Here is a 24,959-nt window from a genome sequence, read left to right as displayed (position 1 = left end):
TCAGGTATAGTCCAGGTCATATCTCAGGTATAGCTCAGGTATAGCTCAGGTATATCTCAGGTATAGTCCAGTTATAGTCCAGTTATAGTTCAGGTATATTCAGGTATAGTTCAGTTATAGTTCAGTTATAGCTCAGGTATTTCTCAGGTATATCTCAGGTATAGCTCAGGTATAGCTCAGGTATAGCTCAGGTATAGCTCAGGTATAGCTCAGGTATATCTCAGGTACATCTCAGGTATATCTCAGGTATAGTCCAGTTATAGTCCAGTTATAGTTCAGTTATAGTTCAGGTATATCTCAGGTATAGCTCAGGCATAGCTCAGGTATATCTCAGGTATAGTCCAGTTTTAGTTCAGTTATAGTTCAGGTATATCTCAGGTATAGCTCAGGTATATCTCAGGTATATCTCAGGTATAGTTAAGTTATAGTTCAGGTATAGCTCAGGTATATCTCAGGTATAGTCCAGTTATAGTTCAGTTATAGTTCAGGTATAGTTCAGTTATAGTTCAGGTATAGTTCAGTTATAGTTCAGGTATAGCTCAGGTATATCTCAGGTATATCTCAGGTTTAGTTCAGTTATAGTTCAGGTATATCTCAGGTATAGTCCAGTTATAGTTCAGTTATAGTTCTGTTATAGTTCAGTTATAGTTCAGGTATAGTTCAGGTATATCTCAGGTATATCTCAGGTATATCTCAGGTATAGTCCAGTTATAGTTCAGTTATAGTTCAGTTATAGTTCAGGTATAGCTCAGGTATATCTCAGGTATAGTCCAGTTATAGTTCAGTTATAGTTCAGGTATAGCTCAGGTATATCTCAGGTATAGCTCAGGTATAGCTCAGGTATATCTCAGGTACAGCTCAGGTATAGCTCAGGTATATCTCAGGTACAGCTCAGGTATATCTCAGGTATAGTCCAGTTATAGTCCAGTTATAGTTAAGTTATAGTTCAGGTATAGTTCAGTTATAGTTCAGGTATAGCTCAGGTATAGCTCAGGTATATCTCAGGTATAGTCCAGTTATAGTTCAGTTATAGTTCAGGTATATCTCAGGTATAGCTCAGGTATATCTCAGGTATAGTCCAGTTATAGTTCAGTTATAGTTCAGTTATAGTTCAGGTATAGCTCAGGTATAGTTCAGGTATATCTCAGGTATAGTTCAGTTATAGTTCAGGTATAGTTCAGGTATAGTTCAGTTATAGTTCAGGTATATCTCAGGTATATCTCAGTTATATTTCAGTTATAGTTCAGGTATATCTCAGGTATATCTCAGTTATAGTTCAGGTATAGTTCAGGTATAGCTCAGGTATAGCTCAGGTATATCTCAGGTATAGCTCAGGTATATCTCAGTTATAGTTCAGGTATAGTTCAGGTATTGTTCAGGTATATCTCAGGTATAGTTCAGTTATATCTCAGGTATATCTCAGGTATAGCTCAGGTATATCTCAGTTATAGTTCAGGTATAGTTCAGGTATTGTTCAGGTATATCTCAGGTATAGTTCAGGTATATCTCAGGTATATCTCAGGTATAGCTCAGGTATATCTCAGGTATAGTCCAGTTATAGTCCAGTTATAGTTCAGTTATAGTTCAGGTATAGTTCAGGTATTGTTCAGGTATATCTCAGGTATAGCTCAGGTATATCTCAGGTATAGTCCAGTTATAGTTCAGGTATAGTTCAGGTATTGTTCAGGTATATCTCAGGTATAGTCCAGTTATAGTTCAGTTATAGTTCAGTTATAGTTCAGGTATAGTTCAGGTATTGCTCAGGTATATCTCAGGTATAGTCCAGTTATAGTTCAGTTATAGTTCAGTTATAGTTCAGGTATAGTTCAGGTATTGTTCAGGTATATCTCAGGTATAGTTCAGGTATAGTTCAGTTATAGTTCAGTTATATCTCAGGTATATCTCAGTTATATTTCAGGTATATCTCAGGTATATCTCAGGTATAGTTCAGTTATAGTTCAGGTATAGTTCAGTTATAGTTCAGTTATATCTCAGGTATATCTCAGTTATATTTCAGGTATATCTCAGTTATAGTTCAGGTATATCTCAGGTATAGCTCAGGTATAGTTCAGTTATAGTTCAGTTATATCTCAGGTATATCTCAGGTATAGTTCAGTTATAGTTCAGGTATAGTTCAGTTATAGTTCAGTTATATCTCAGGTATATCTCAGTTATATTTCAGGTATATCTCAGGTATATCTCAGGTATAGTTCAGTTATAGTTCAGGTATAGTTCAGTTATAGTTCAGTTATATCTCAGGTATATCTCAGTTATATTTCAGGTATATCTCAGTTATAGTTCAGGTATATCTCAGTTATAGTTCAGGTATATCTCAGGTATAGCTCAGGTATAGCTCAGGTATATCTCAGGTATATCTCAGTTATAGTTCAGGTATATCTCAGGTATATCTCAGGTATAGTTCAGGTATAGCTCAGGTATAGCTCAGGTATAGTTCAGTTATAGTTCAGGTATAGCTCAGGTATATCTCAGGTATATCTCAGGTATATCTCAGTTATAGTTCAGGTATATCTCAGGTATATCTCAGGTATATCTCAGGTATATCTCAGGTATAGCTCAGGTATATCTCAGGTATATCTCAGGTATATCTCAGGTATATCTCAGGTATAGCTCAGGTATATCTCAGGTATATCTCAGGTATATCTCAGTTATAGTTCAGGTATATCTCAGGTATATCTCAGGTATATCTCAGGTATAGTTCAGGTATATCTCAGGTATATCTCAGGTATATCTCAGGTATAGCTCAGGTATATCTCAGGTATAGCTCAGGTATATCTCAGGTATAGCTCAGGTATATCTCAGGTATAGTTCAGGTATATCTCAGGTATATCTCAGGTATAGCTCAGGTATATCTCAGTTATAGTTCAGGTATATCTCAGGTATATCTCAGGTATATCTCAGGTATAGCTCAGGTATATCTCAGGTATAGCTCAGGTATAGCTCAGGTATATCTCAGGTATAGCTCAGGTATATCTCAGGTATATCTCAGGTATATCTCAGGTATATCTCAGTTATATTTCAGGTATATCTCAGGTATATCTCAGGTATAGTTCAGGTATATCTCAGGTATATTTCAGGTATAGCTCGGGTATATTTCAGGTATAGCTCAGGTATAGCTCAGGTATAGTTCAGTTATAGTTCAGGTATTCAGGTATTTCTCAGGTATATCTCAGGTATAGTTCAGGTATATCTCAGGTATAATGTGTTTCTTTGTGTGTTTGTTTGTCAGGACTGTGTTGTGTGGAGGGGGAAATCAAGCAAAGTCAATGACCAAAACAAATCACCAAACACAAGAGAAACATTACCCAAAGAAAGCAATGGAAAATTGTTGAAGAGATTTACATTTTACAGTCTCCAACTCCTGTTAGAAATCGTCATTAAAAATATATATTTATATAGGCCATTTTGTCTGTTAAACGTGTTATATATAAGTAGCCTTCATGTGTGACGAAACATAGAGCGAGAGAAAGAAAGAGGCAGAGAAAGAGTGGTCGGGAGGAAGACACACACACACACACACACACACACACACACACACACACACACACACACACCACTGCTCAGAGCGGCCAGTGAGAACACTGTGTGTGGGTTGTTGAGGGGTCTTTTTGGAAGAGTGATCAGAGAATTGGCTGCGGTGCTCTTCACACTAAAGAGCTGAACATAAGAATTATGCTGTTGTGCATTAAGAGAACATTCAGCCTGGGATCTACCTGCCTGTTGCAAACAGGCAGAACAACCAGTGCTTTTGGAGAACAGCCAGGTGGATTAGAATGGTACTACTGTACGGCTGACTGTGTGTGCGGTACAGACGAGACCCAGTGGTTATACTGTGAGGTCTTCCATTGTCAATGCACATAGTGAGTTTGCACACGAGAAAAGACACCCCCCTCTTCCCCTGTCTGCACCGCTCTGCTCCTCTCTCTGTAGAGACATGCTAAAAACCTCCCACCATCAAAAAGGAGGGGAAAACAGAAAGACGGGTGGCCATTCTTCTTCTTCTTCTTTTTCTCTATAGGGTCTTCATAATATCCGTCATTTTCCTCAACTCCCATCTCTGAGTCCTCTGAGGACGCATGCACAAGTTCAACTTCTGAGTTTTCATTTGTGCTGCTTTTTAAAAATGTTCTTGCAATGCTTTTCGTGGGTGATTGAGCAAATGCCTGTCTTGGTTAGTGGGATGTTGTTCATAGAGCAAAGCCTCTTCACTAGAAAAGAGCCTCCTCTGGATTAGAGGGACCCAATAGGATCTGTGTGTCCTTCCATAGGCTATGCACTCTCCTTCTCTCTCTCTCTCTCTCTCTCCCTCCTTTTCATGTCCTGAAAGGAGAGGGGAGACAGGAGGAGGAGAGAAGGCTAAGGGATATAAAAAAGGAAGGATCAGATGGATGCTGATGGTTTTGCCACCTTGTCGGCGGGGATGTCAAAGGCAGCCAATGAGACAGAGAGAAGGAGAGGGAGAGATGGTGGATCATTTACCCTGTGCTAATCCGGGGACGCAACCCTGCCCCGCCCTGCCACACCCAACTGGGTCACCCCTGTCCAGTCTTTCTCAGTACTCACCACACATTGAGAATATATTCATATTTATTAAATACCGTCCATGTCTATCTCTCTGTGTTTCTATTCATGTGTCTCTTTTAGTGTTATTCTGTGTCTCTCTCTCTCTCTGTGTGATTATGTTTCCCCTCCTGTCTCTATCTTCACGTGTCCCTCTGTCTGTCTTTCTCTGTGTCTTTCTCTCTCTGTCTCTCTGCCCTGGTTGGGCTGGAGGGCAGACTGTCTGAGGGTGGTTGGGGGGTTGGGGGTGGGTTATGGGGCAGCCTCACAGCCTCTCCCGGGTGGGGATCCAGATGTAAGGCCCCGACTGCTCCTCGATCACCGTCTTCACCTTGTGGTAAACCTCCTCGAAGCTGTCTCCTTCCACCACAGCTGGAGAGGGAGAGAGAGAGAGAGAGAGAGAGACAGGGAGAGACAGAGAGAGAGAGAGAGAGAGAGAGAGAGAGAGAGAGAGAGAGAGAGAGAGAGAGAGCGAGCGAGAGAGTTGAGTTTTTGAGTTTTTATAAAACCTTTATTTTTTACTCAAGTGTTAACATAAAAACAAATGACACACTGCCCTTTCAGAAATGAAAAAACAAATGTAATTCCTAAATAAAAATAAATACATAACATATACATTCAACTTATTTCATCGGCAAAAAATAATTTCCCCTCCTCTACAAAACAAAGCGCTCTTTCGTAGGCCCACTTCTCCTCAAATAATAGGAGATCTTTTACAGCTGAAAAGAACTCAAAATCTACTTTTATTCTTGCTTTTACTAATCCTTTAAAAACACATCTTACATCCTGCCCATATCCCGTTTCTATCTTGTGTTTTCTACTCAGAAAAATTGACATCTTAGCTTGTCCCAAAATAAAATTTAACATTTGACATTTTCTTTTCTGTTGTTTACTATATTGAAACCCCAAAATAAAAACCGTGTTATTGAAAAATTCCCCTACAGCTTTAAACAAAGATTCCAGCATTTCCAATAGAGGTTTTATCCTCTCACACTCCATAAAACAGTGAAAAATGGTTTCTCTTATATTACAAAAAGGACATCCATCTCTAACATCTGAATTAATAACAGATACAAAAGCATTAACTGCAATGATGCCATGTAAAACCCTCCATTGCATATCACCAGTACCCTTTTGTAACGGTGGTTTGTACAGTGCTCTCCATGCTGGCTTTACCTTGTCATCAATGCCCAATTTTACCCTCCATGGAGTGTCTTTTCTATTTTTCAATTTATCTTTATTCAACACCTTGACACACCCCCTATACAAGTCCTTCCCATTCACCTCATCCAAACCCACCTCCTCCAACCCTCTCAAATCCAGCAATAACGCCTTTCTTTCTGACTCTGGGATATTTGGTGTAATCCCTAGTCTTGGAAATGAGACGTCTTCATCTTGTACCTTCTTCTTGTGGCTACTAAGCATACCCCATTCTTCCGCTGACAGAGCCTTCCTACAGCTCCCCAGCATTTGTCCGACAATCCTTTCCGACCTCATCCCCAAATGTTCTGCCACCCGTCTTCCATCCATTAAGGCGGGCCCAGCCATGGCCATTAACTGTCTTAAGGTGATGATTTTCCCCTTCACCAGAATCTTGGAGAAATGTGGAACAGCTGCAGTTGTACAATCCAGTCTTGCCCCATACACCAGAGGTTCCTCCAACAGCCAATGCACTGACTCCGCTGAAGTTCGTCTGGACACCTTCATTATGCTCCACACTCTGAGAAGTCCTCTGTAAAACGGAGGTACTCTCTCCCTAGAAATCTGGCTACTATCAACCAGAAATAAAGCCTTCTTTAAACCTAATCCTCCAACCCGTTGTAATATAAGACCTGCCACCCCTCTCCACACCACATTTTCCGGTCCATAAAGCAACCTTTGAATAAACTGAAACCGGAAAGCAGCAGCCCTACTAGCAAGATGTACAAGACCTTGTCCCCCTCTTCTTTTGACAAATACAAAACACTTTGTGGAACCCAGTGATATTTATCCCAAAAGAAATCCACAATAATTGCCTGTATCTTAGCCAGAAGGCCAGATGGTGGTTCTAAAACTGACAACCGATGCCACAGTGCAGATGCAATCACATTGTTAACTATAATAGTGCGCCCCTATATGACATACGAGATAGTAACCAACGCCATCTCCTCATCCTCCCTTCCACCATTTCAACCACCCCACTCCAATTTTTTTCCATAGTCCCCTCATCTCCTAGGTACACTCCAAGATACTTAAAACTTCCCTTACACCATTCTAGCCCCCCTGGCAAAGCCATGATCCCTCCAGACCATTCTCCAATCTGTAACGCACAACTCTTTTCCCAATTTACCTTTGCAGAGGATATTCCCCTAAAACGATCAACAATTAGACTCAAGCTATCCACCTCCGCTTGATTTTTCACTAGCACAACTACATCATCAGCATAGGCTGAGAGACGAATAGGAGGAATATCCTCTGAAAAGCACACCCCTGCAATGCGACTTCTAATGCTATTTAGTAGTGGCTCTATAGCAATGGCATATAACATTCCTGACATAGAACATCCCTGCCTAATACCTCTACACACTTTAAAAGGAGCACTCAAACCACCGTTAACTTTCAATACACTTTCAATGTCACCATATATCACCTTGATCATGGCAATAAAACCAGAGCTGAACCCAAACGCCTCAAGCGTGTGCCATAAGTATTGATGTTCAACTCGGTCAAATGCCTTTTCCTGATCAATTGAAATTAGACCAGCATCCAACCCAATATCCCTAGAGACGTCCAAAAAATCACGAATCAGAGAAATGTTATCCCCTATCTGCCTGCCAGGAACACAGTAGGACTGATCCGTATGTATGATTTGCCCCATCACCTCCCTCAGCCTGTTGGACAAAGCTTTTGACAATATCTTATAATCAGTGCACAATAAAGCCACCGGCCTCCAGTTCTTCACCTCCCTTGGGTCACCCTTTTGGGCAGTAGGGTGAGGACAGCCCTTCTGCAGCTTATTGGTAGTAACCCTCTGGTTAAACTATCATTAGCTACTTCTAACCAATCCTCTCCCAACATAGCCCAAAAAGACTTAAAAAAGTCAACGGGAAGCCCATCAATGCCTGGTGCCCTTCCATTTTCCATGCCTTTTAATGCAGTGTATAAATCCTGCAAAGACAATGGTTGCTCAAGCTCAACCTGAACTTCTGCAGCCACCTTTGGGAGCCCATCAAAGAACTGCTGTGTCACTGTTTTGTCCTCTTTGTACTCACATTTGTAGAGCTCAGCATAGAACTCTACTGCCCTTTTTCTAATTTCACTAGGGCTAGTGAGCTCTTGTCCAACAGCTGATTTGAGACAATGAATAATTTTTCTTTGTCCATTCTTTTTCTCTAAACCAAAGAAAAATTTGGATGAGGCATCCATTTCAGATATTCCCTGAAATTTACTTCTCACCAGTGCCCCCTGTGCTCTGATACCCAGCAGGTCTGCCAATGCAGCTTTTCTCCTCTTGAGGGCCTGAGTATGGCCTCGATCTCCTGTGGTCTCAACCAATGTCATGAGTTCCACTATTTCAATCTCTAGGGCTTTCATTGATCTGGTGATATCTTTAGTGACATTCCTCGTGTATTGATTACAAAATTGTTGAATCTGGATTTTCCCTATATCCCACCACTGTTGAATGGATACAAAACTGGCTTTTTGAGATCTCCATCTCTCCCAAAAAAACTGAAACAGTTCCTGAAGTGAGCATCACTCAATAAAGTTATATTAAAATGCCAGTATGCGCTTTTGGGTTTTACATCGTTAATGAACACCACCTCTGTTATTAAACAATGATCAGAAAACCCCACTGGAGTTATCACACTTGATTTACAGACCTGAGATTGATGCTCAAAAACATAAAACCTATCTAACCTGGCCATAGAGATGATGTTCTCTCTCACATGCGCCCAGGTGTACTGCCTTGTTCCTCCATGTTGACTCCGCCAAATATCACACAATTCATTTGTTACAATGAGGCGTTTTAAAAACATCCTTGAGGCTATATGAGGTTCTTGGTGATTTCTATCTAAATCACTAACTGTGCAGTTAAAATCCCCAGCAATAAACAAATAATCTTCTTTGTTACATTTCTCAATGGTATTTGATAGTGTCTCTAAAAAACATACCCTCTCAACTGTCACCACTGGGGCATATACATTTATCAGACACATAGTGATGTTTTCATAACTTGCTCTAACTTTTAATAACCTCCCCTCAACTACCTCTTCAACCTCATATGACAACGGCAAAAACCCTTTTGAGAACAAGATAACCACACCCCCACTTTTTGAGTTTTTATGACTACACACCACTGTCCCCCCACTCCTGTTGCCACATAACTTCATTTTCCAAATTACTATGCGTTTCTTGTAAAAAAATTATGTCACTTCCCTTTCCCCTAATTAACTCATACACCATGGCTCTTTTTTTTACATCTCTTGCCCCATTTACGTTTAAAGAAGAAATCTTAAAACTGCTCATGGATAAAAAAATATACAGAGGACGATCCAGCCACCACATCTCTTTACAGAGTTAAGACTGCAACTGAACTCTTTCATTTTCTTTAGAATTTACATCACTTATCACTCTTGTGACCACTTTCTTGAGTCTAGCAATTTCAGGGCTTTTCAAACTTCCGCCTGTAATTTTTGACATCAGAAACTTTGCTGATTCAATAAACAATTCACGTTCAGGGAAAAAATCAGTTACATTGTAATCTTGCATATATTTCTTCCCTTTTGTCAACTTCAAAATTGACGTATCCTCTCGATCCCATACCTCCCTTCCACCCCATTTATCTCACTATATTGTTGTGACGCGTCAGATGACTCACTCTCACTATCCTCCCCAGAAGAATACTCCACCATCTCTACACCTTGTTCATCTTCAATTGATTTATCAAACTCTACCTTTCTCTTAGAATTAGACCCTTCACCACCCCTTACATTCTTCCTTTTACTCCTCGGTATTTTGAAAACATCCGCTTCCTTTTCCGTTATTTCAATCTCCTCTTGACCTCCAATTTCATTTTCCAGCACCACCTCAGCGACGGCAGTCGCAATCTCGCCTACTGTTTCCCCTCCCTCTTTGTTCTGATCTACCACAATTGCCCCCGTATCCACACTGCCTTCCTCTCCTGCTTTTCCAACCACATCTGCCCACCTTCTCTCTTCTCCTGTACCCTTAGCATGTTCATCCCTTCGCGGTGGTGCGTTAGTTGTACTCGCACTAAAACTACTACCAGGCTCAGCGCGCTCATTTTCGGGACAATTACGCACCAAATGCCCCTCTCTTCCACAGCCAAAGCATTTCATTGATTCAGTAGATGCATAGAAGACATAATCAAATCCATCAATCTTAAAGCTAAACGCTAAATTCAGTTCATCTCCTTCCTTTTTTAAAATCATATGCACTTGTCTCCTATGAGACACGACATGTTTCAACAACGGAGATTTGCATCCAAAAGGAACTTTCTTTATTGTAGACACTATTTGACCATGGCGAGGTAACTCTCGCCATAACACTTCATCTCTAACAAATGGTGGCACGTTAGAAAGCATGACTTTCTTCGCCGGATTCATAAGCGGAAATACCGACGTCTGTGTTTCTCTCAACACGACACCCATCTCAACTATTCTATTCACCTTTTCAATTGAATCTAAGAATATCACTACAGCGCTATTCATCCTTGAGGCTGATTTGATGCTATCATACCCAATGATAGCACCCACAGCCAAGCTACATTCTTCCACTGAACACCCTGTCGCAGCAGGAATCTTTACTCCATGCCCCCGACTAAGTTTTTCAAACTCTCCATTTCCACGAGTGGCCATAACAACCAGCCCCACCCGCTGGTTGTGCCCTCGCGAAAAAACAACCTCAAAGATCCCACCACCCCTATACGTGCTTAGTGATAGTTTAAACAAGATACCCTTAAAACAACTAACCTAATCAATATATATATATACATACAACAACCCGATAGAGTGAAAAAGAAATTCCATTCGCTCTCACAATCACTCCTGCTTGACGACTCACTCCCAGCATGCACTCCCAGCATGCACTCCGATGAGAGAGAGAGAGAGAGAGAGAGAGAGAGAGAGAGAGAGAGAGAGAGAATGTCAGATATGTATCTGTGTATGGTGTCACAAATAACATTTTTTTGAGCAAACATCAAGATCAAGTCACACTCCACATGCAGAGTTAGAGGCTAATTAGGTCAACACATTCCTGCTTAAAGGGATTACAGCCCACAGTGTTCTAGACAGTGTTACCTGAGAAACACTCTAGAAAGTCCTGTTCCAGTTTGAGAGCACGGTCCAGGCCCTTTCTGGCCTGCTCTTCTGTCAGTCGAGTGTTGATCTCTCTGCACAAAAACAACACACACACACACAATTATATAGCTAGTGTGTGAGTCTGTGTGTCCGTGTGTGTGTGTGTAAGTGTGTGTACATACAGGACATTCTCCAGTGACTTGGGCCGGACAAAGATGGCGACAGGGTGAAGCTGAGCGGCCTGTAGTCTGCGGACAGCATTGGCCGACACGTCCAGTATACAGTGTTTTCCTTGCTACTCACAGCAAAGGAGGGGTAAGGGGAGGGAGAGATGGAGGAAGAGGGAGGAATGAGGGAGAGAGGGGAGGGGGAACAGAGGGAGAGAGGGGAGTGGAGAGAACAGAGGAAGCGAACAGAGGGAGGGAGAGAGAGAAGGGGGAGAGAACAGAGGGAGGGAGAGAGAGAAGGGGGAGAGAACAGAGGGAGGGAGAGAGAGAAGGGGGAGAGAACAGAGGGAGGGAGAGAGGAGGGGGAGAGAACAGAGGGAGGGAGAGAGAAGGGGGAGAGAACAGAGGGAGGGAAAGAGAGAAGGGGGAGAGAACAGAGGGAGGGAGAGAGAGAAGGGGGAGAGAACAGAGGGAGGGAGAGAGAGAAGGGGGAGAGAACAGAGGGAGGGAGAGAGAGAAGGGGGAGAGAACAGAGGGAGGGAGAGAGAGAAGGGGAGAGAACAGAGGGAGGGAGAGAGAGAAGGGGGAGAGAACAGAGGGAGGGAGAGAGAGAAGGGGGAGAGAACAGAGGGAGGGAGAGAGAGAAGGGGGAGAGAACAGAGGGAGGGAGAGAGAGAAGGGGGAGAGAACAGAGGGAGGGAGAGAGAGAAGGGGGAGAGAACAGAGGGAGGGAAAGAGAGAAGGGGGAGAGAACAGAGGGAGGGAGAGAGAGAAGGGGGAGAGAACAGAGGGAGGGAGAGAGAGAAGGGGGAGAGAACAGAGGGAGGGGAGAGAGAAGGGGAGAGAACAGAGGGAGGGAGAGAGAGAAGGGGGAGAGAACAGAGGGAGGGGAGAGAGAAGGGGGAGAGAACAGAGGGAGGGAAAGAGAGAAGGGGAGAGAACAGAGGGAGGGGGAGAGAGAAGGGGGAGAGAACAGAGGGAGGGGGAGAGAGAAGGGGGAGAGAACAGAGGGAGGGGGAGAGAGAAGGGGGAGAGAACAGAGGGAGGGGATTCAATCAGCCAGATCCCTTTTCACTTCGTAAGCCAATCAATACAGAACAACAGCTGTTATTGTGAGCATAGTAAATAATGTAGATTGGCCTAATGTTTTTTTTTTTACCTTTACTTAACTAGACAAGTCAGTTAAGAACAAATTCTTATTTTCAATGACGGCCTAGGAACAGTGGGTTAACTGCCTGTTCAGGGGCAGAACGACAGATTTGTACCTTGTCAGCTCGGGGGTTTGAACTTGCAACCTTCCGGTTACTAGTCCAACGCTCTAACCACTAGGCTACCCTGTATCATCCCTCTCATGTAAACATAATATAAATATCACAATGATAATGCATCTCCAAAGCTTGATTGACAGGGTCTTTGATCTGTGCTGTCTGTACCTGCTCTGCCACCTGGCGAACACTCTGGACGCTGGTGCCGTACAGGTGGCTGTTGTACTGGCCCGCCTCGATGAAACGGTGGCTCTGGATGTCCTTCTCCATTTGTTCCCGCGACGACACAAAGTGGTAGTCCCGCCCGTCCACCTCGTACTCACGCTTGGGCCGTGTAGTGTCTGTGGGGGAAGGGCCAAGTGGTCATTCAGGCTGTCAATCAATCACCCTGTCAATAGATCAATGTAAACCACTGGAGTACTAAGCAGGCAAATGGTTACTCTGTGAAGGGTCAATACTTACGAGGGACACAAGACCCAAACTTGTCAGGGAACTCCGACAGCAGGTCATCATTTACCCTGTCCTTTATAGGACCCAATATGATGATGGGCCTCGCATAATGGACTATGTAGAGAGAGAGGAGAGAGGTAAGGGGATACATAAGACATGGAATGAGCAGAAACACAAGTATAGTGTGAAAGAATAGTACTTCAAAGTGTATTCTCACCCTCCACTTGTGTGACTGTTTCATAGCTGTGTTGAGAATCATCCCTCCCTGGAAGCAGAACACAACAATACCAGTCAGTCAGAGCCAGTCAGTCAGCTAGTCAGAGAGTCAGTCAGCAGTCAGTCAGTCAGACAGTCAGCTAGTCAGTCAGTCAGACAGTCAGCTAGTCAGAGAGTCAGTCAGCAGTCAGTCAGACAGTCAGCTAGTCAGTCAGTCAGACAGTCAGCTAGTCGGAGAGTCAGACAGCAGAGAGTCAGTCAGTCAGTCAGTCAGTCAGTCAGTCAGTCAGTCAGTCAGTCAGTCAGCAGTCATTCAGTCGGTCAGCTAGTCAGTCAGTCAGCTAGTTAGTCAGTCAGCAGTGAGTCAGCTATTCAGACAGTCAGTCAGTCAGTCAGCTAGTCAGACAGTCAGTCAGTCAGACAGTCAGCTAGTCAGACAGTCAGCAGTCAGTCAGCTAGTCAGACAGTCAGTCAGTCAGCAGTCAGTCAGCTAGTCAGTCAGTCAGTCAGCTAGTCAGTCAGCCAGCAGTCAGTCAGCTAGTCAGACAGTCAGTCAGTCAGTCAGTCAGACAGTCAGCTAGTCAGCTAGTCAGACAGTCAGCAGTCAGTCAGCTAGTCAGACAGTCAGTCAGTCAGACAGTCAGCTAGTCAGTCAGTCAGCAGTCAGTCAGCTAGTCAGACAGTCAGTCAGTCAGCAGTCAGTCAGCTAGTCAGTCAGTCAGTCAGCTAGTCAGTCAGCCAGCAGTCAGTCAGCTAGTCAGACAGTCAGTCAGTCAGTCAGACAGTCAGCTAGTCAGCTAGTCAGACAGTCAGCAGTCAGTCAGCTAGTCAGACAGTCAGTCAGTCAGACAGTCAGCTAGTCAGTCAGTCAGCAGTCAGTCAGCTGCTGCTACCCCCATGTCATTCTTCCTCTACTGAGGGGTGAGCCACTCCCCTCCTGTACACCTGCTTACCTTGAGACCCGAGGCTGTCTCGACTGCGATCCTACACAACACAGAGAAAACAGATGTTTAGACAGACAGAAGAAGACACTGATGTAAGATCATTCATAGATGCTCACTAACTAATGTGCTTACCCTTTCTTTTGTGCCCATGCGAGACCACTCTTTCCTTTCTACCCTGAAGGGGTTAGGAATGAAAGAAGGCAGTAAAAGGCAGAGGGAGAGAAAGAGAGTGAGACAGAAAGAGAGTGAGACAGAAAGAGCAGGAGACAGAAAGAAAGGAACGTGTGAACAGCTGAACGTCAAACATCTGCTACATAACCATAGAAAACAGCATCAATCATGCTGTCTATGCAGTTCCCCATACAGAAGCAAAACAACTAGTAGTATATTAAAAGGAAAAACCTGATCGAAATACAGTCACACACAAACTTCAACACACACACACACACACACACACACACACACACACACACACACACACACACACACACACACACACACACACACACACACACACACACACACACACACACACACACACACACACACACACACACACACACACTCACTCACTCACTCACTCACTCACTCACTCACTCACTCACTCACTCACTCACTCACTCACTCACTCACTCACTCACTCACTCACACACACACACACACACACACACACTGCTGTGAGGTGTCTGACCTGCGTTTGCTGGGAATAAAGCCGACCTCCTCAGCTTCTGTCAGAGGACTGACCCGTCTGGCCTGCCACCACTCCTCATCACCACAGTCCAGGACATGGAGCACGTCACCAAACCTGAAGCCCACCGCCTGGCTCAGGAAACCACAGTCTGCTGTCTTATCATAGTCAAACAGGGCCCTGGAACAGATGGAGGAGAGGTAGAAGACAGTTATAGAAGCAGTACAGCTTTTCTTTGGAGTCTAGTGGGTTGTCATGCTCTGGTAGTAGCAATGCTGTGGTTGTATATAGTACATAGTGTTGTACTAGCCTGGCAGTAGCAGTTTTGCGGGTTGTGTGGCTATGTATAGTATACAGTGCAGTATTAATGAGTACCTGATGTAGAAGCCACTCTTGGGGTTGTATATATTATTAAGTGCAGTATTAATGAGTACCTGACAGAGAAGCCTCTCTTGGGGTTATATATAGTATGTAGTGCAGTATTAATGAGTACCTGATGTAGAAGCCTCTCTTGGGGTTGTATATAGTGTATAGTGCAGTATTAACGAGTATCTGATGTTGAAGCCTCTCTTTGGGTTGTAATATAGTATAGAGTGCAGTATTAATGAATACCTGATGTAGAAGCCTCTCTGGGGTTTTATATAGGGTATAGTGCACTATTAACGAGTATCTGATGTAGAAGCCTCTCTTGGGGTTGTATATAGTGTATAGTGCAGTATTAATGAGTACCTGATGTAGAAGCCTCTCTTGGGGTTGTATATAGTATATAGTGCAGTATTAATGAGTACCTGACGGAGAAGCCTCTCTGGGGTTTTATATAGTGTATAGTGCAGTATTAATGAGTACCTGATGTAGAAGCCTCTCTTGGGGTTGTATATAGTGTATAGTGCAGTATTAATGAGTACCTGACGGAGAAGCCTCTCTGGGGTTTTATATAGTGTATAGTGCACTATTAACGAGTACCTGATGTAGAAGTCTCTCTTGGGGTTGTATATAGTGTATAGTGCAGTATTAATGAGTACCTGATGTAGAAGCCTCTCTTGGGGTTGTATATAGTATGTAGTGCACTATTAACCCAGTATCTGATGTAGAAGCCTCTCTTGGGGTTGTATATAGTGTTTAGTGCAGTATTAATGAGTACCTGATGTAGAAGCCTCTCTTGGGGTTGTATATAGTATATAGTGCAGTATTAATGAGTACCTGATGTAGGGGTTGATCTTGGGGTTGCATATAGTATATAGTGCAGTATTAATGAGTACCTGATGTAGAAGCCTCTCTTGGGGTTGCATATAGTATATAGTGCAGTATTAATGAGTACCTGATGTAGAAGCCTCTCTTGGGGTTGTATATAGTATATAGTGCAGTATTAATGAGTACCTGATGTAGAAGCTTCTCTTGGGGTTGTATATAGTATATAGTGCAGTATTAATGAGTACCTGATGTAGAAGCCTCTCTTGGGGTTGCATATAGTATATAGTGCAGTATTAATGAGTACCTGATGTAGAAGCCTCTCTTGGGGTTGTATATAGTATATAGTGCAGTATTAATGAGTACCTGATGTAGAAGCCTCTCTTGGGGTTGTATATAGTATATAGTGCAGTATTAATGAGTACCTGATGTAGAAGCCTCTCTTAGGGTTATATATAGTATATAGTGCAGTATTAATGAGTACCTGATGTAGAAGCCTCTCTTGGGGTTGTATATAGTATATAGTGCAGTATTAATGAGTACCTGATGTAGAAGCCTCTCTTAGGGTTGCTCCTCAGTGTTGTCTGACCAGATCCCATGCTGCTGTTCATCAGCTGTTCCCTCAGGTCGTGGATCTTCGCTTCGAAACGGCTGTATTCTGAACCCACACACATTAGCATATGTAGGGTGAACACACACACATTAGCATATGTAGGGTGAACACACACACATTAGTTCATGTACGGTTCCTTGGCGTATGGGTGTGCAGTGTGGTGTTCAATGATAGGTTACTGTAGTGCTGGCCTCACCCTCTGGTCTGTATTGGGCAATGATGGTGACAGTCTGGCCAGCGTTCTTCAGGGCTGCTGCAGCCTGCTCATGGGTGGCGATACGCAAGTCCACTCCATTTACCTGACACACACACACACACACACACACACACACACACACACACACACACACACACACACACACACACACACACACACACACACACACACACACACACACACACACACACACACACACACACACACACACACACACACACACACACACACACACACACACACACACACACACACACACACACACACACACACACACACACACACACACACACACACACACACAAAAGAAGTAAGTGTATGAAGCTGTGTGTGTGTGTGTGTGTGTGTGTGTGTGTGTGTGTGTGTGTGTGTGTGTGTGTGTGTGTGTGTGTGTGTGTGTGTGTGTGTGTGTGTGTGTGTGTGTGTGTGTGTGTGTGTGTGTGTGTGTGTGAGAGAGAGAAAATGATAGAGTGTGTGTATATAATTCTGTGCATGTGTGGGTGTATGACTATACACATGTGAGTATGTGTGTGTGTTCAGAATATGAATACTGTTTGTGTGTGTGTATGCGTGAGTGTCCTTACGCTGAGGATCTGGTCGCCCTTGCGCAGCTCTCCGCTGAGGTCGGCAGGCCCCCCTGCCAGGATGAAGGAGATAAAGATTCCCTCTCCATCCTCTCCTCCCACGATGTTAAAACCCAGGCCTGTAGAACCCCGGTGGATCAGCACTCTCCTAGGCTCCCTGACAGAGAGAGCAGGGGAGAGGGAGAGGGACGGGGGGTCAGGGAGAGACGAGGAGAAATGGAGGGGAAGGAGGAGACTAAAAAGAGGGAGCGATAATGTGGGGGGGAGGGGAGAAGGGTAGAGAGATGTGTAAATGTGTAGTGAAATGGGGACACCGCATTTTGGGCCACGAGAAGGAGGGATGCAGAGAGAGAAAAACGGAATAATACTTGGTTAGCCCTGGGTCAGGTATATGGGTCAGGTCTATGGGTCAGGTCTATGGGTCAGGTCTATGGGTCAGGTATATGGGTCAGGTCTATGGGTCAGGTCTATGGGTCAGGTCTATGGGTCAGGTCTATGGGTCAGGTCTATGGGTCAGGTCTATGGGTCAGGTCTATGGGTCAGGTCTATGGGTCAGGTCTATGGGTTAGGTCTATGGGTCAGGTCTATGGGTCAGGTCTATGGGTCAGGTCTATGGGTTAGGTCTATGGGTCAGGTCTATGGGTCAGGTCTATGGGTCAGGTCTATGGGTCAGGTCTATGGGTCAGGTCTATGGTTCAGGTCTATGGGTCAGGTCTATGGGTCAGGTATATGGGTCAGGTCTATGGGTCAGGTCTATGGGTCAGATCTATGGGTTAGGTCTATGGGTCAGGTCTATGGGTCAGGTCTATGGGTTAGGTCTATGGGTCAGGTCTATGAGATGCCTTTCAGAAAGGGCATGGCTTGATTTGGTATATGAGTGAGCCCAGAAAGCGTTCCTCACCTGGGAAGATCTTCATCCCCCATCAAGCTGTGCAACACCGGAGAGAAGCGACTGGGCGAGGTGGGAGTGAGGGCTTGTGGGTAATCTGATCCAAGGTAGGTGGGGCCAAGATCTGTGTCCATGTGAGGGGAGTATGCTGGAGAAAGAAGACATGGACCATTAGAGCTGCACACACACGCACACACACGCGCACGCACGCACGCACGCACACACACACACACACACACACTTACTGCTGGTGAGGTCAGGGGGGTTGTAGGAGTTCAGGTAGAGGTTGTTAGGCTTGGCCACCCGGAGGTAAACCACCTCAGCTGTGTTCTTCAGGGCTCCCACTGCATCCTCGTGCATCACGTCCTCCAGACACACACTGTTCACCTGAACACACAGACACACACTGTTCACCTGAACACACAGACACACACTGTTCACCTGAACACACTGTTCACACTGTTCACCTGAACACACAGACACACACTGTTCACCTAAACACTGTTCACCTGAACACACTGTTCACCTAAACACACAGACACACACTGTTCACCTGAACACACTGTTCACACTGTTCACCTGAACACACAGACACAGACTGTTCACCTAAACACTGTTCACCTGAACACACTGTTCACCTAAACACACAGACACACACTGTTCACCTGAACACAGACACAGAGATGTTTCTAACCTGTACATCAGAGATGTTTGTAACTTGTACATCAGAGATGTTTGTAACCTGTACATCAGAGATGTTTCTAACCTGTACATCAGAGATGTTTCTAACCTGTACATCAGAGATGTTTCTAACCTGTACATCAGAGATGTTTCTAACCTGTACATCAGAGATGTTTCTAACCTGTACATCAGAGATGTTTGTAACCTGTACATCAGAGATGTTTGTAACCTGTACATCAGAGATGTTTGTAACCTGTACATCAGAGATGTTTGTAACCTGTACATCAGAGATGTTTGTAACCTGTACATCAGAGATGTTTGTAACCTGTACATCAGAGATGTTTGTAACCTGTACATCAGAGATGTTTCTAACCTGTACATCAGAGATGTTTGTAACCTGTACATCAGAGATGTTTGTAACCTGTACATCAGAGATGTTTCTAACCTGTACATCAGAGATGTTTCTAACCTGTACATCAGAGATGTTTGTAACCTGTACATCAGAGATGTCTGTAACCTGTAGCTTCTGTCCTTCTGTAGCTCAGTTGGTAGAGCATGGCGCTTGTAACGCCAGGGTAGTGGGTTCGATCCCCGGGACCACCCATACGTAGAATGTATGCACACATGACTGTAAGTCGCTTTGGATAAAAGCGTCTGCTAAATGGCATATATTATTATTATTATTACATCAGAGATGTTTCTAACCTGTACATCAGAGATGTTTCTAACCTGTACATCAGAGATGTTTCTAACCTGTACATCAGAGATGTTTCTAACCTGTACATCAGAGATGTTTGTAACCTGTACATCAGATATGTTTGTAACCTGTACATCAGAGATGTTTGTAACCTGTACATCAGAGATGTTTCTAACCTGTACATCAGATATGTTTGTAACCTGTACATCAGAGATGTTTGTAACCTGTACATCAGAGATGTTTCTAACCTGTACATCAGAGATGCAGTAAAATAGCTCATGGTGTGCTGACAGGCATTTATAAAGCTTCCCAGTCACTGACATGTCAAAGTGATGCTTCTCTCTGAGGAGGTTTGGAATATATTCTACATAACTGATATGGTGTCATGATCACTGGGAAGGTTTTTGAAGTTATTCTAAATGACTCTATATGACTGATATGATGGCATGGCTCGTTGGGAAGGATTTGAAGCTATTCTACATGACTGGGAAGGATTTAAAGCTCTCCTACATGACTGGGAAGGATTTGAAGCTATTCTAGATGACTGGGAAGGATTTAAAGCTACTCTAGATGACTGGTAAGGATTCAAAGCTATTCTACATGACTGGGAAGGATTCAAAGCTATTCTACATGACTGGGAAGGATTCAAAGCTATTCTACATGACTGGGAAGGATTCAAAGCTATTCTACAAGACTGGGAAGGATTTAAAGCTATTCTACATGACTGGGAAGGATTTAAAGCTATTCTACATGACTGACAACATTTTGTAGCTTCTGCATTGAGTCCATATTGAGTCGAACCTCACACTCAGCTGCAATTGCTCCATGGTCCAAGAGATGGCAGTAGTGACACACAGTGCAGGCAGCAGCAGCATTGCTGAAGTGAATTAAATAACTCGCCCATCTCAGACATCTATTACGATATTAATGAAAGTAATCTTAGGTTGTGAAAAATAAAACTGTAATTTATCTAGGCTCTTAATGCACCTAAGCTACTGAAGTAGACTAAATGTGTTGGCATGTCAAAGTGTTCCTCTAAACTGTCTGTCTGTCTGTCTGTCTGTCTGTCTGTCTGTCTGTCTGTCTGTCTGTCTGTCTGTCTGTCTGTCTGTCTGTCTGTCTGTCTGTCTGTCTGTCTGTCTGTCTGCCTGCCTGCCTGCCTGCCTGCCTGCCTGCCTGCCTGCCTGCCTGCCTGCCTGCCTGCCTGCCTGCCTGCCTGCCTGCCTGCCTGCCTGCCTGCCTGCCTGCCTGCCTGCCTGCCTGCCTGCCTGCCTGCCTGCCTGCCTGCCTGTCTGTCTGTCTGTCTGTCTGTCTGTGTCTGTCTGTCGGTCTGTCTGTCTGTGTATGTGTGTGTGGACTGACCGCCAGTATCTTATCCCCTATCTGCAGCCGCTGGTCCTTGTGAGCAGCTCCACCCTCGATGATCTTAGTGACATAGATGCTGTTGTCTCCTGGAATGTGCTGGTTACCCACTCCTCCAGCGATGCTGAAACCTAAACCTAGGGACAGGATAAGGCAGAGAGAGAGCGAGAGAGAGAGACAGAAACAGAGAGAGAGAGGGAGACAGAGAAAGAGAGAGAGAGAGGGAGAGCAAGAGAGAAACAGAGAAACAGAAGGAGGGAGAGAAAAAGAGAGAGGAGAGAGAGAGCAAGAGAGAAACAGAGAAAGAGAGAGGGAGAGAAAGAGAAGGAGAGAGAGCATGTGTGAGAGAGACGGAGGTAGGAAGAAAGATGTAAGATAATGTAAATGTAAATAATAACTGACAGGTACACCAGTATGTAAGCATACAAACAGAAACCTAAACCGAGCTGTACCTTTGGGCCCTTTGATGAGTTTGATCTCTGTAACTTTCTCTGCGGCTGGTTTCCTGCGCAGCACGTAGAGGCGGACAATGGCCCCCGCCTCCTTCAGAGCTTCTACAGCCAGACTGTGGGTCACCTCCCTCACATCAACATCATTTACAAACAGGATACTGTCATTCACACTGAGAGAGAGAGAGAGAGAGAGAGAGAGAGAGAGAGAGAGAGAGAGAGAGAGAGAGAGAGAGAGAGAGAGAGAGAGAGAGAGAGAGAGAGAGAGAGAGAGAGAGAGAGAGAGAGAGAGAGAGAGAGAGAGAGAGAGAGAGAGAGAGAAAAAGAGCAAGAGAGAGGTGATAAGTTAGTGACGAGTCTGACACACAGAATAATACCCCAAATCAATGTCTCTCCTCTTCTGACATCTCTCCTATTCTCTCCTCTGTTTGAGATGGCCCTGTGCACCATCATCTCTGTTACAGAATACTCTCTTGGCCCCATCCTCCTGTCCTGTGGCACGTGACCTGCTGCAGCTGGGCTGGCCTTCACTCTATCACTCTAACTACCCAGAGAAAGGAGCAGTCCGAGTCAGTCAGCCAGCCAATCAGTCAGTCAGTCAGACCCTTACAAAAAAGCAAGTCAAATTTGCAGTTTCACATGTGAAATCACATTTTCTCATGTGAAATATCTGTTTTCACATGTTGAGCTTACATTTCACAAGTGAAACCACATTTCCACAGGTATTACATTTAGAGTTCATATGTTAACACCACATTCACATGTGAATGTGAAAGTGAGATTTTCACATGAAAGTTTGACACATAAAACAGCAAATTGTTTTTAACAGATGAACTTGAAATTCCACATGTGAAAGTGAAAATCAGATTTGCGGTTTTACATGTAAGAAAACTACAACTGTGAAAATCTCACTTTCACATGTAGAATTGCAGATTGACATGTGAGGTTGAAATAATGTTATTCTCCTCACATGTGAAAAGATGGTGTTCACATGTTTCAGTAGCAAAGTTTCCAACGGTGGAATTAGTGTGACCACATCTAAGAAGCCCCAATGCAGGAAAATGGAACTATTTTGCGAGACATTGGTGGAACATTGGACAAAAGAGAAAACATTGGGCAGGTTAATGGACCACGTTCCAGTGGTGGCATAATCTTGCTGTACGTCCAGACAGAAAATAATGACATTGAAAGCAGAAGAAAATATTGCAAAGAAATTATTTTGGTATGCGAGAACAAATTAACTGCAAATGGACACATTTTTTGTTCTTCAGTGAAAACTTTTTTATGATAACGCAATCAAATTAAAATAAACTCCCTCTTTCCTGAATTGTCCCTGTCTTTGGTTGTGACCCCGGTTATGCGACCCTGGTTATGTGACCCTGGCCTTTGCTTTTGCGGGCTTTTTTCTACTTGCAAGTTTAGGCACATTCCTTCCAGCAACATTGCACCCTGCATCCCACGGCTGGTTTGTGTGTGAAGCTAAGCAGGGTCAGTCCTGGTCGGGTCCTGGATTGTAGAACATACAGTGGGGCAAAAAAGTATTTAGTCAGCCACCAATTGTGCAAGTTCTCCCACTTAAAAAGATGAGAGAGGCCTGTAATATTCATCATAGGTACACTTCAACTATGACAGACAAAATGAGAAAAAAAATCCAGAAAATCACATTGTAGGATTTTTAATTTATTTATTTGCAAATTATGGTGGAAAATAAGTATTTGGTCACCGACAAACAAGCAAGATTTCTGGCTCTCACAGACCTGTAACTTCTTCTTTAAGCGGCTCCTCTGTCCTCCACTCGTTACCTGTATTAATGGCACCTGTTTGAACTTGTAATCAGTATAAAAGACACCTGTCCACAACCTCAAACAGTCACACTCCAAACTCCACTATGGCCAAGACCACAGAGCTGTCAAAGGACACCAGAAACAAAATTGTAGACCTGCACCAGGCTGGGAAGACTGAATCTGCAATAGGTAAGCAGCTTGGTTTGAAGAAATCAACTGTGGGGGCAATTATTAGGAAATGGAAGACATACAAGACCACTGATAATCTCCCTCGATCTGGGGCTCCACGCAAGATCTCACCCCATGGGGTCAAAATGCTCACAAGAACAAAAATCCCAGAACCACACGGGGGAACCTAGTGAATGACCTGCAGAGAACTGGGACCAAAGTAACCAAGCCTACCATCAGCAAGGGCATTGAAGATGAAACGTGGCTGGGTCTCTCAGCATGATAATGATCCCAAACACACCGCCCGGGCAATGAAGGAGTGGCTTCGTAAGAAGCATTTCAAGGTCCTGGAGTGGCCTAGCCAGTCTCCAGATCTCAACCCCATAGAAAATCTTTGGAGGGAGTTGAAAGTCCGTGTTGCCCAGCAACAGCCCCAAAACATCACTGCTCTAGAGGAGATCTGCATGGAGGAATGGGCCAAAATACCAGCAACAGTGTGTGAAAACCTTGTGAAGACTTACAGAAAACGTTTGACCTCTGTCATTGCCAACAAAGGGTATATAACAAAGTATTGAGATAAACTTTTGTTATTGACCAAATACTTATTTTCCACCATAATTTGCAAATACATTCATTAAAAATCCTACAATGTGATTTTCTGGATTTTTTTCCTCATTTTGTCTGTCATAGTTGAAGTGTACCTATGATGGAAATTACAGGCCTCTCTCATCTTTTTAAGTGGGAGAACTTGCACAATTGGTGGCTGACTAAAAACTTTTTTGCCCCACTGTATGTATCTGGAAGTGGCGTAAAATAAACACGTGGAAACAAAATTTAAAACGTGGGGAATTTATGTGTCCGACTTTTGAAAAAACATGTTTATTTAAAAAAAAAATTGTCCATAAGGTAGGTAGAGAGTCAGTCAGTCCACCAGCCCTACAGCTCAGTCAGTCAGTGAGTCAGCCAGTCAGTCCACCAGCCCTATGGCTGTCAGTCAGTCAGTCAGTCAGTCAGTCAGTCAGTCCACATGCCCTATAGATCATTCAGTCAGTCATTCCACCAGCCCTATGGCTCAGTGAGTCAGTCAGTCAGTCATTCCACCAGCCCTATGGCTCAGTGAGTCAGTCAGTCAGTCATTCCACCAGCCCTATGGCTCAGTGAGTCAGTCAGTCAGTCAGTCCACCAGCCCTATGGCTCAGTGAGTCAGTCAGTCAGTCATTCCACCAGCCCTATGGCTCAGTGAGTCAGTCAGTCAGTCAGTCCACCAGCCCTATGGCTCAGTGAGTCAGTCAGTCAGTCATTCCACCAGCCCTATGGCTCAGTGAGTCAGTCAGTCAGTCATTCCACCAGCCCTATGGTTCAGTGAGTCAGTCAGTCAGTCATTCCACCAGCCCTATGGCTCAGTGAGTCAGTCAGTCAGTCATTCCACCAGCCCTATGGCTCAGTGAGTCAGTCAGTCATTCCACCAGCCCTATGGCTCAGTGAGTCAGTCAGTCAGTCATTCCACCAGCCCTATGACTCAGTGAGTCAGTGAGTCAGTCAGTCAGTCATTCCACCAGCCCTATGGCTCAGTGAGTCAGTGAGTCAGTCAGTCAGTCATTCCACCAGCACTATGGCTCAGTGAGTCAGTCAGTCAGTCATTCCACCAGCACTATGGCTCAGTGAGTCAGTGAGTCAGTCAGTCAGTCATTCCACCAGCCCTATGGCTCAGTGAGTCAGT

General features: G+C 44.1%; 1 protein-coding gene across 2 annotated transcripts in view; it reads right to left on the bottom strand.

Moving 5' to 3' along the window:
- Positions 1 to 3,078: 3,078 nt before the first annotated feature.
- Positions 3,079 to 24,959, bottom strand: part of LOC124007399 (disks large homolog 4) — a 38,494-nt gene continuing 16,613 nt past the window's right edge. Inside the window, exons 5-20 of one of the 2 annotated variants that reach the window (XM_046317914.1) lie at positions 21,291 to 21,460; positions 20,839 to 20,975; positions 18,344 to 18,485; positions 18,111 to 18,246; positions 17,210 to 17,444; positions 16,605 to 16,707; positions 16,339 to 16,453; positions 14,611 to 14,787; positions 14,052 to 14,094; positions 13,929 to 13,959; positions 12,977 to 13,024; positions 12,772 to 12,873; positions 12,478 to 12,650; positions 11,060 to 11,172; positions 10,878 to 10,969; positions 3,079 to 4,950 (exon numbers count right to left, since the gene is read on the bottom strand). In XM_046317914.1, coding sequence (XP_046173870.1) covers positions 4,844 to 4,950; positions 10,878 to 10,969; positions 11,060 to 11,172; positions 12,478 to 12,650; positions 12,772 to 12,873; positions 12,977 to 13,024; positions 13,929 to 13,959; positions 14,052 to 14,094; positions 14,611 to 14,787; positions 16,339 to 16,453; positions 16,605 to 16,707; positions 17,210 to 17,444; positions 18,111 to 18,246; positions 18,344 to 18,485; positions 20,839 to 20,975; positions 21,291 to 21,460 — 1,924 coding nt within the window. In that variant the 3' untranslated portion in view covers positions 3,079 to 4,843. The remainder of the gene's footprint in view (positions 4,951 to 10,877; positions 10,970 to 11,059; positions 11,173 to 12,477; positions 12,651 to 12,771; positions 12,874 to 12,976; positions 13,025 to 13,928; positions 13,960 to 14,051; positions 14,095 to 14,610; positions 14,788 to 16,338; positions 16,454 to 16,604; positions 16,708 to 17,209; positions 17,445 to 18,110; positions 18,247 to 18,343; positions 18,486 to 20,838; positions 20,976 to 21,290; positions 21,461 to 24,959) is intronic. The other variant, XM_046317915.1, reaches the window with a different exon arrangement.

This window comes from Oncorhynchus gorbuscha, linkage group LG20 (genome assembly GCF_021184085.1).
Source record: "Oncorhynchus gorbuscha isolate QuinsamMale2020 ecotype Even-year linkage group LG20, OgorEven_v1.0, whole genome shotgun sequence".
Taxonomy (NCBI): Eukaryota; Metazoa; Chordata; class Actinopteri; order Salmoniformes; family Salmonidae; genus Oncorhynchus; species Oncorhynchus gorbuscha.
The sequence above is the reverse complement of the archived record's forward strand: the minus strand, read 5'-3'. Positions and strand labels throughout refer to the sequence as shown.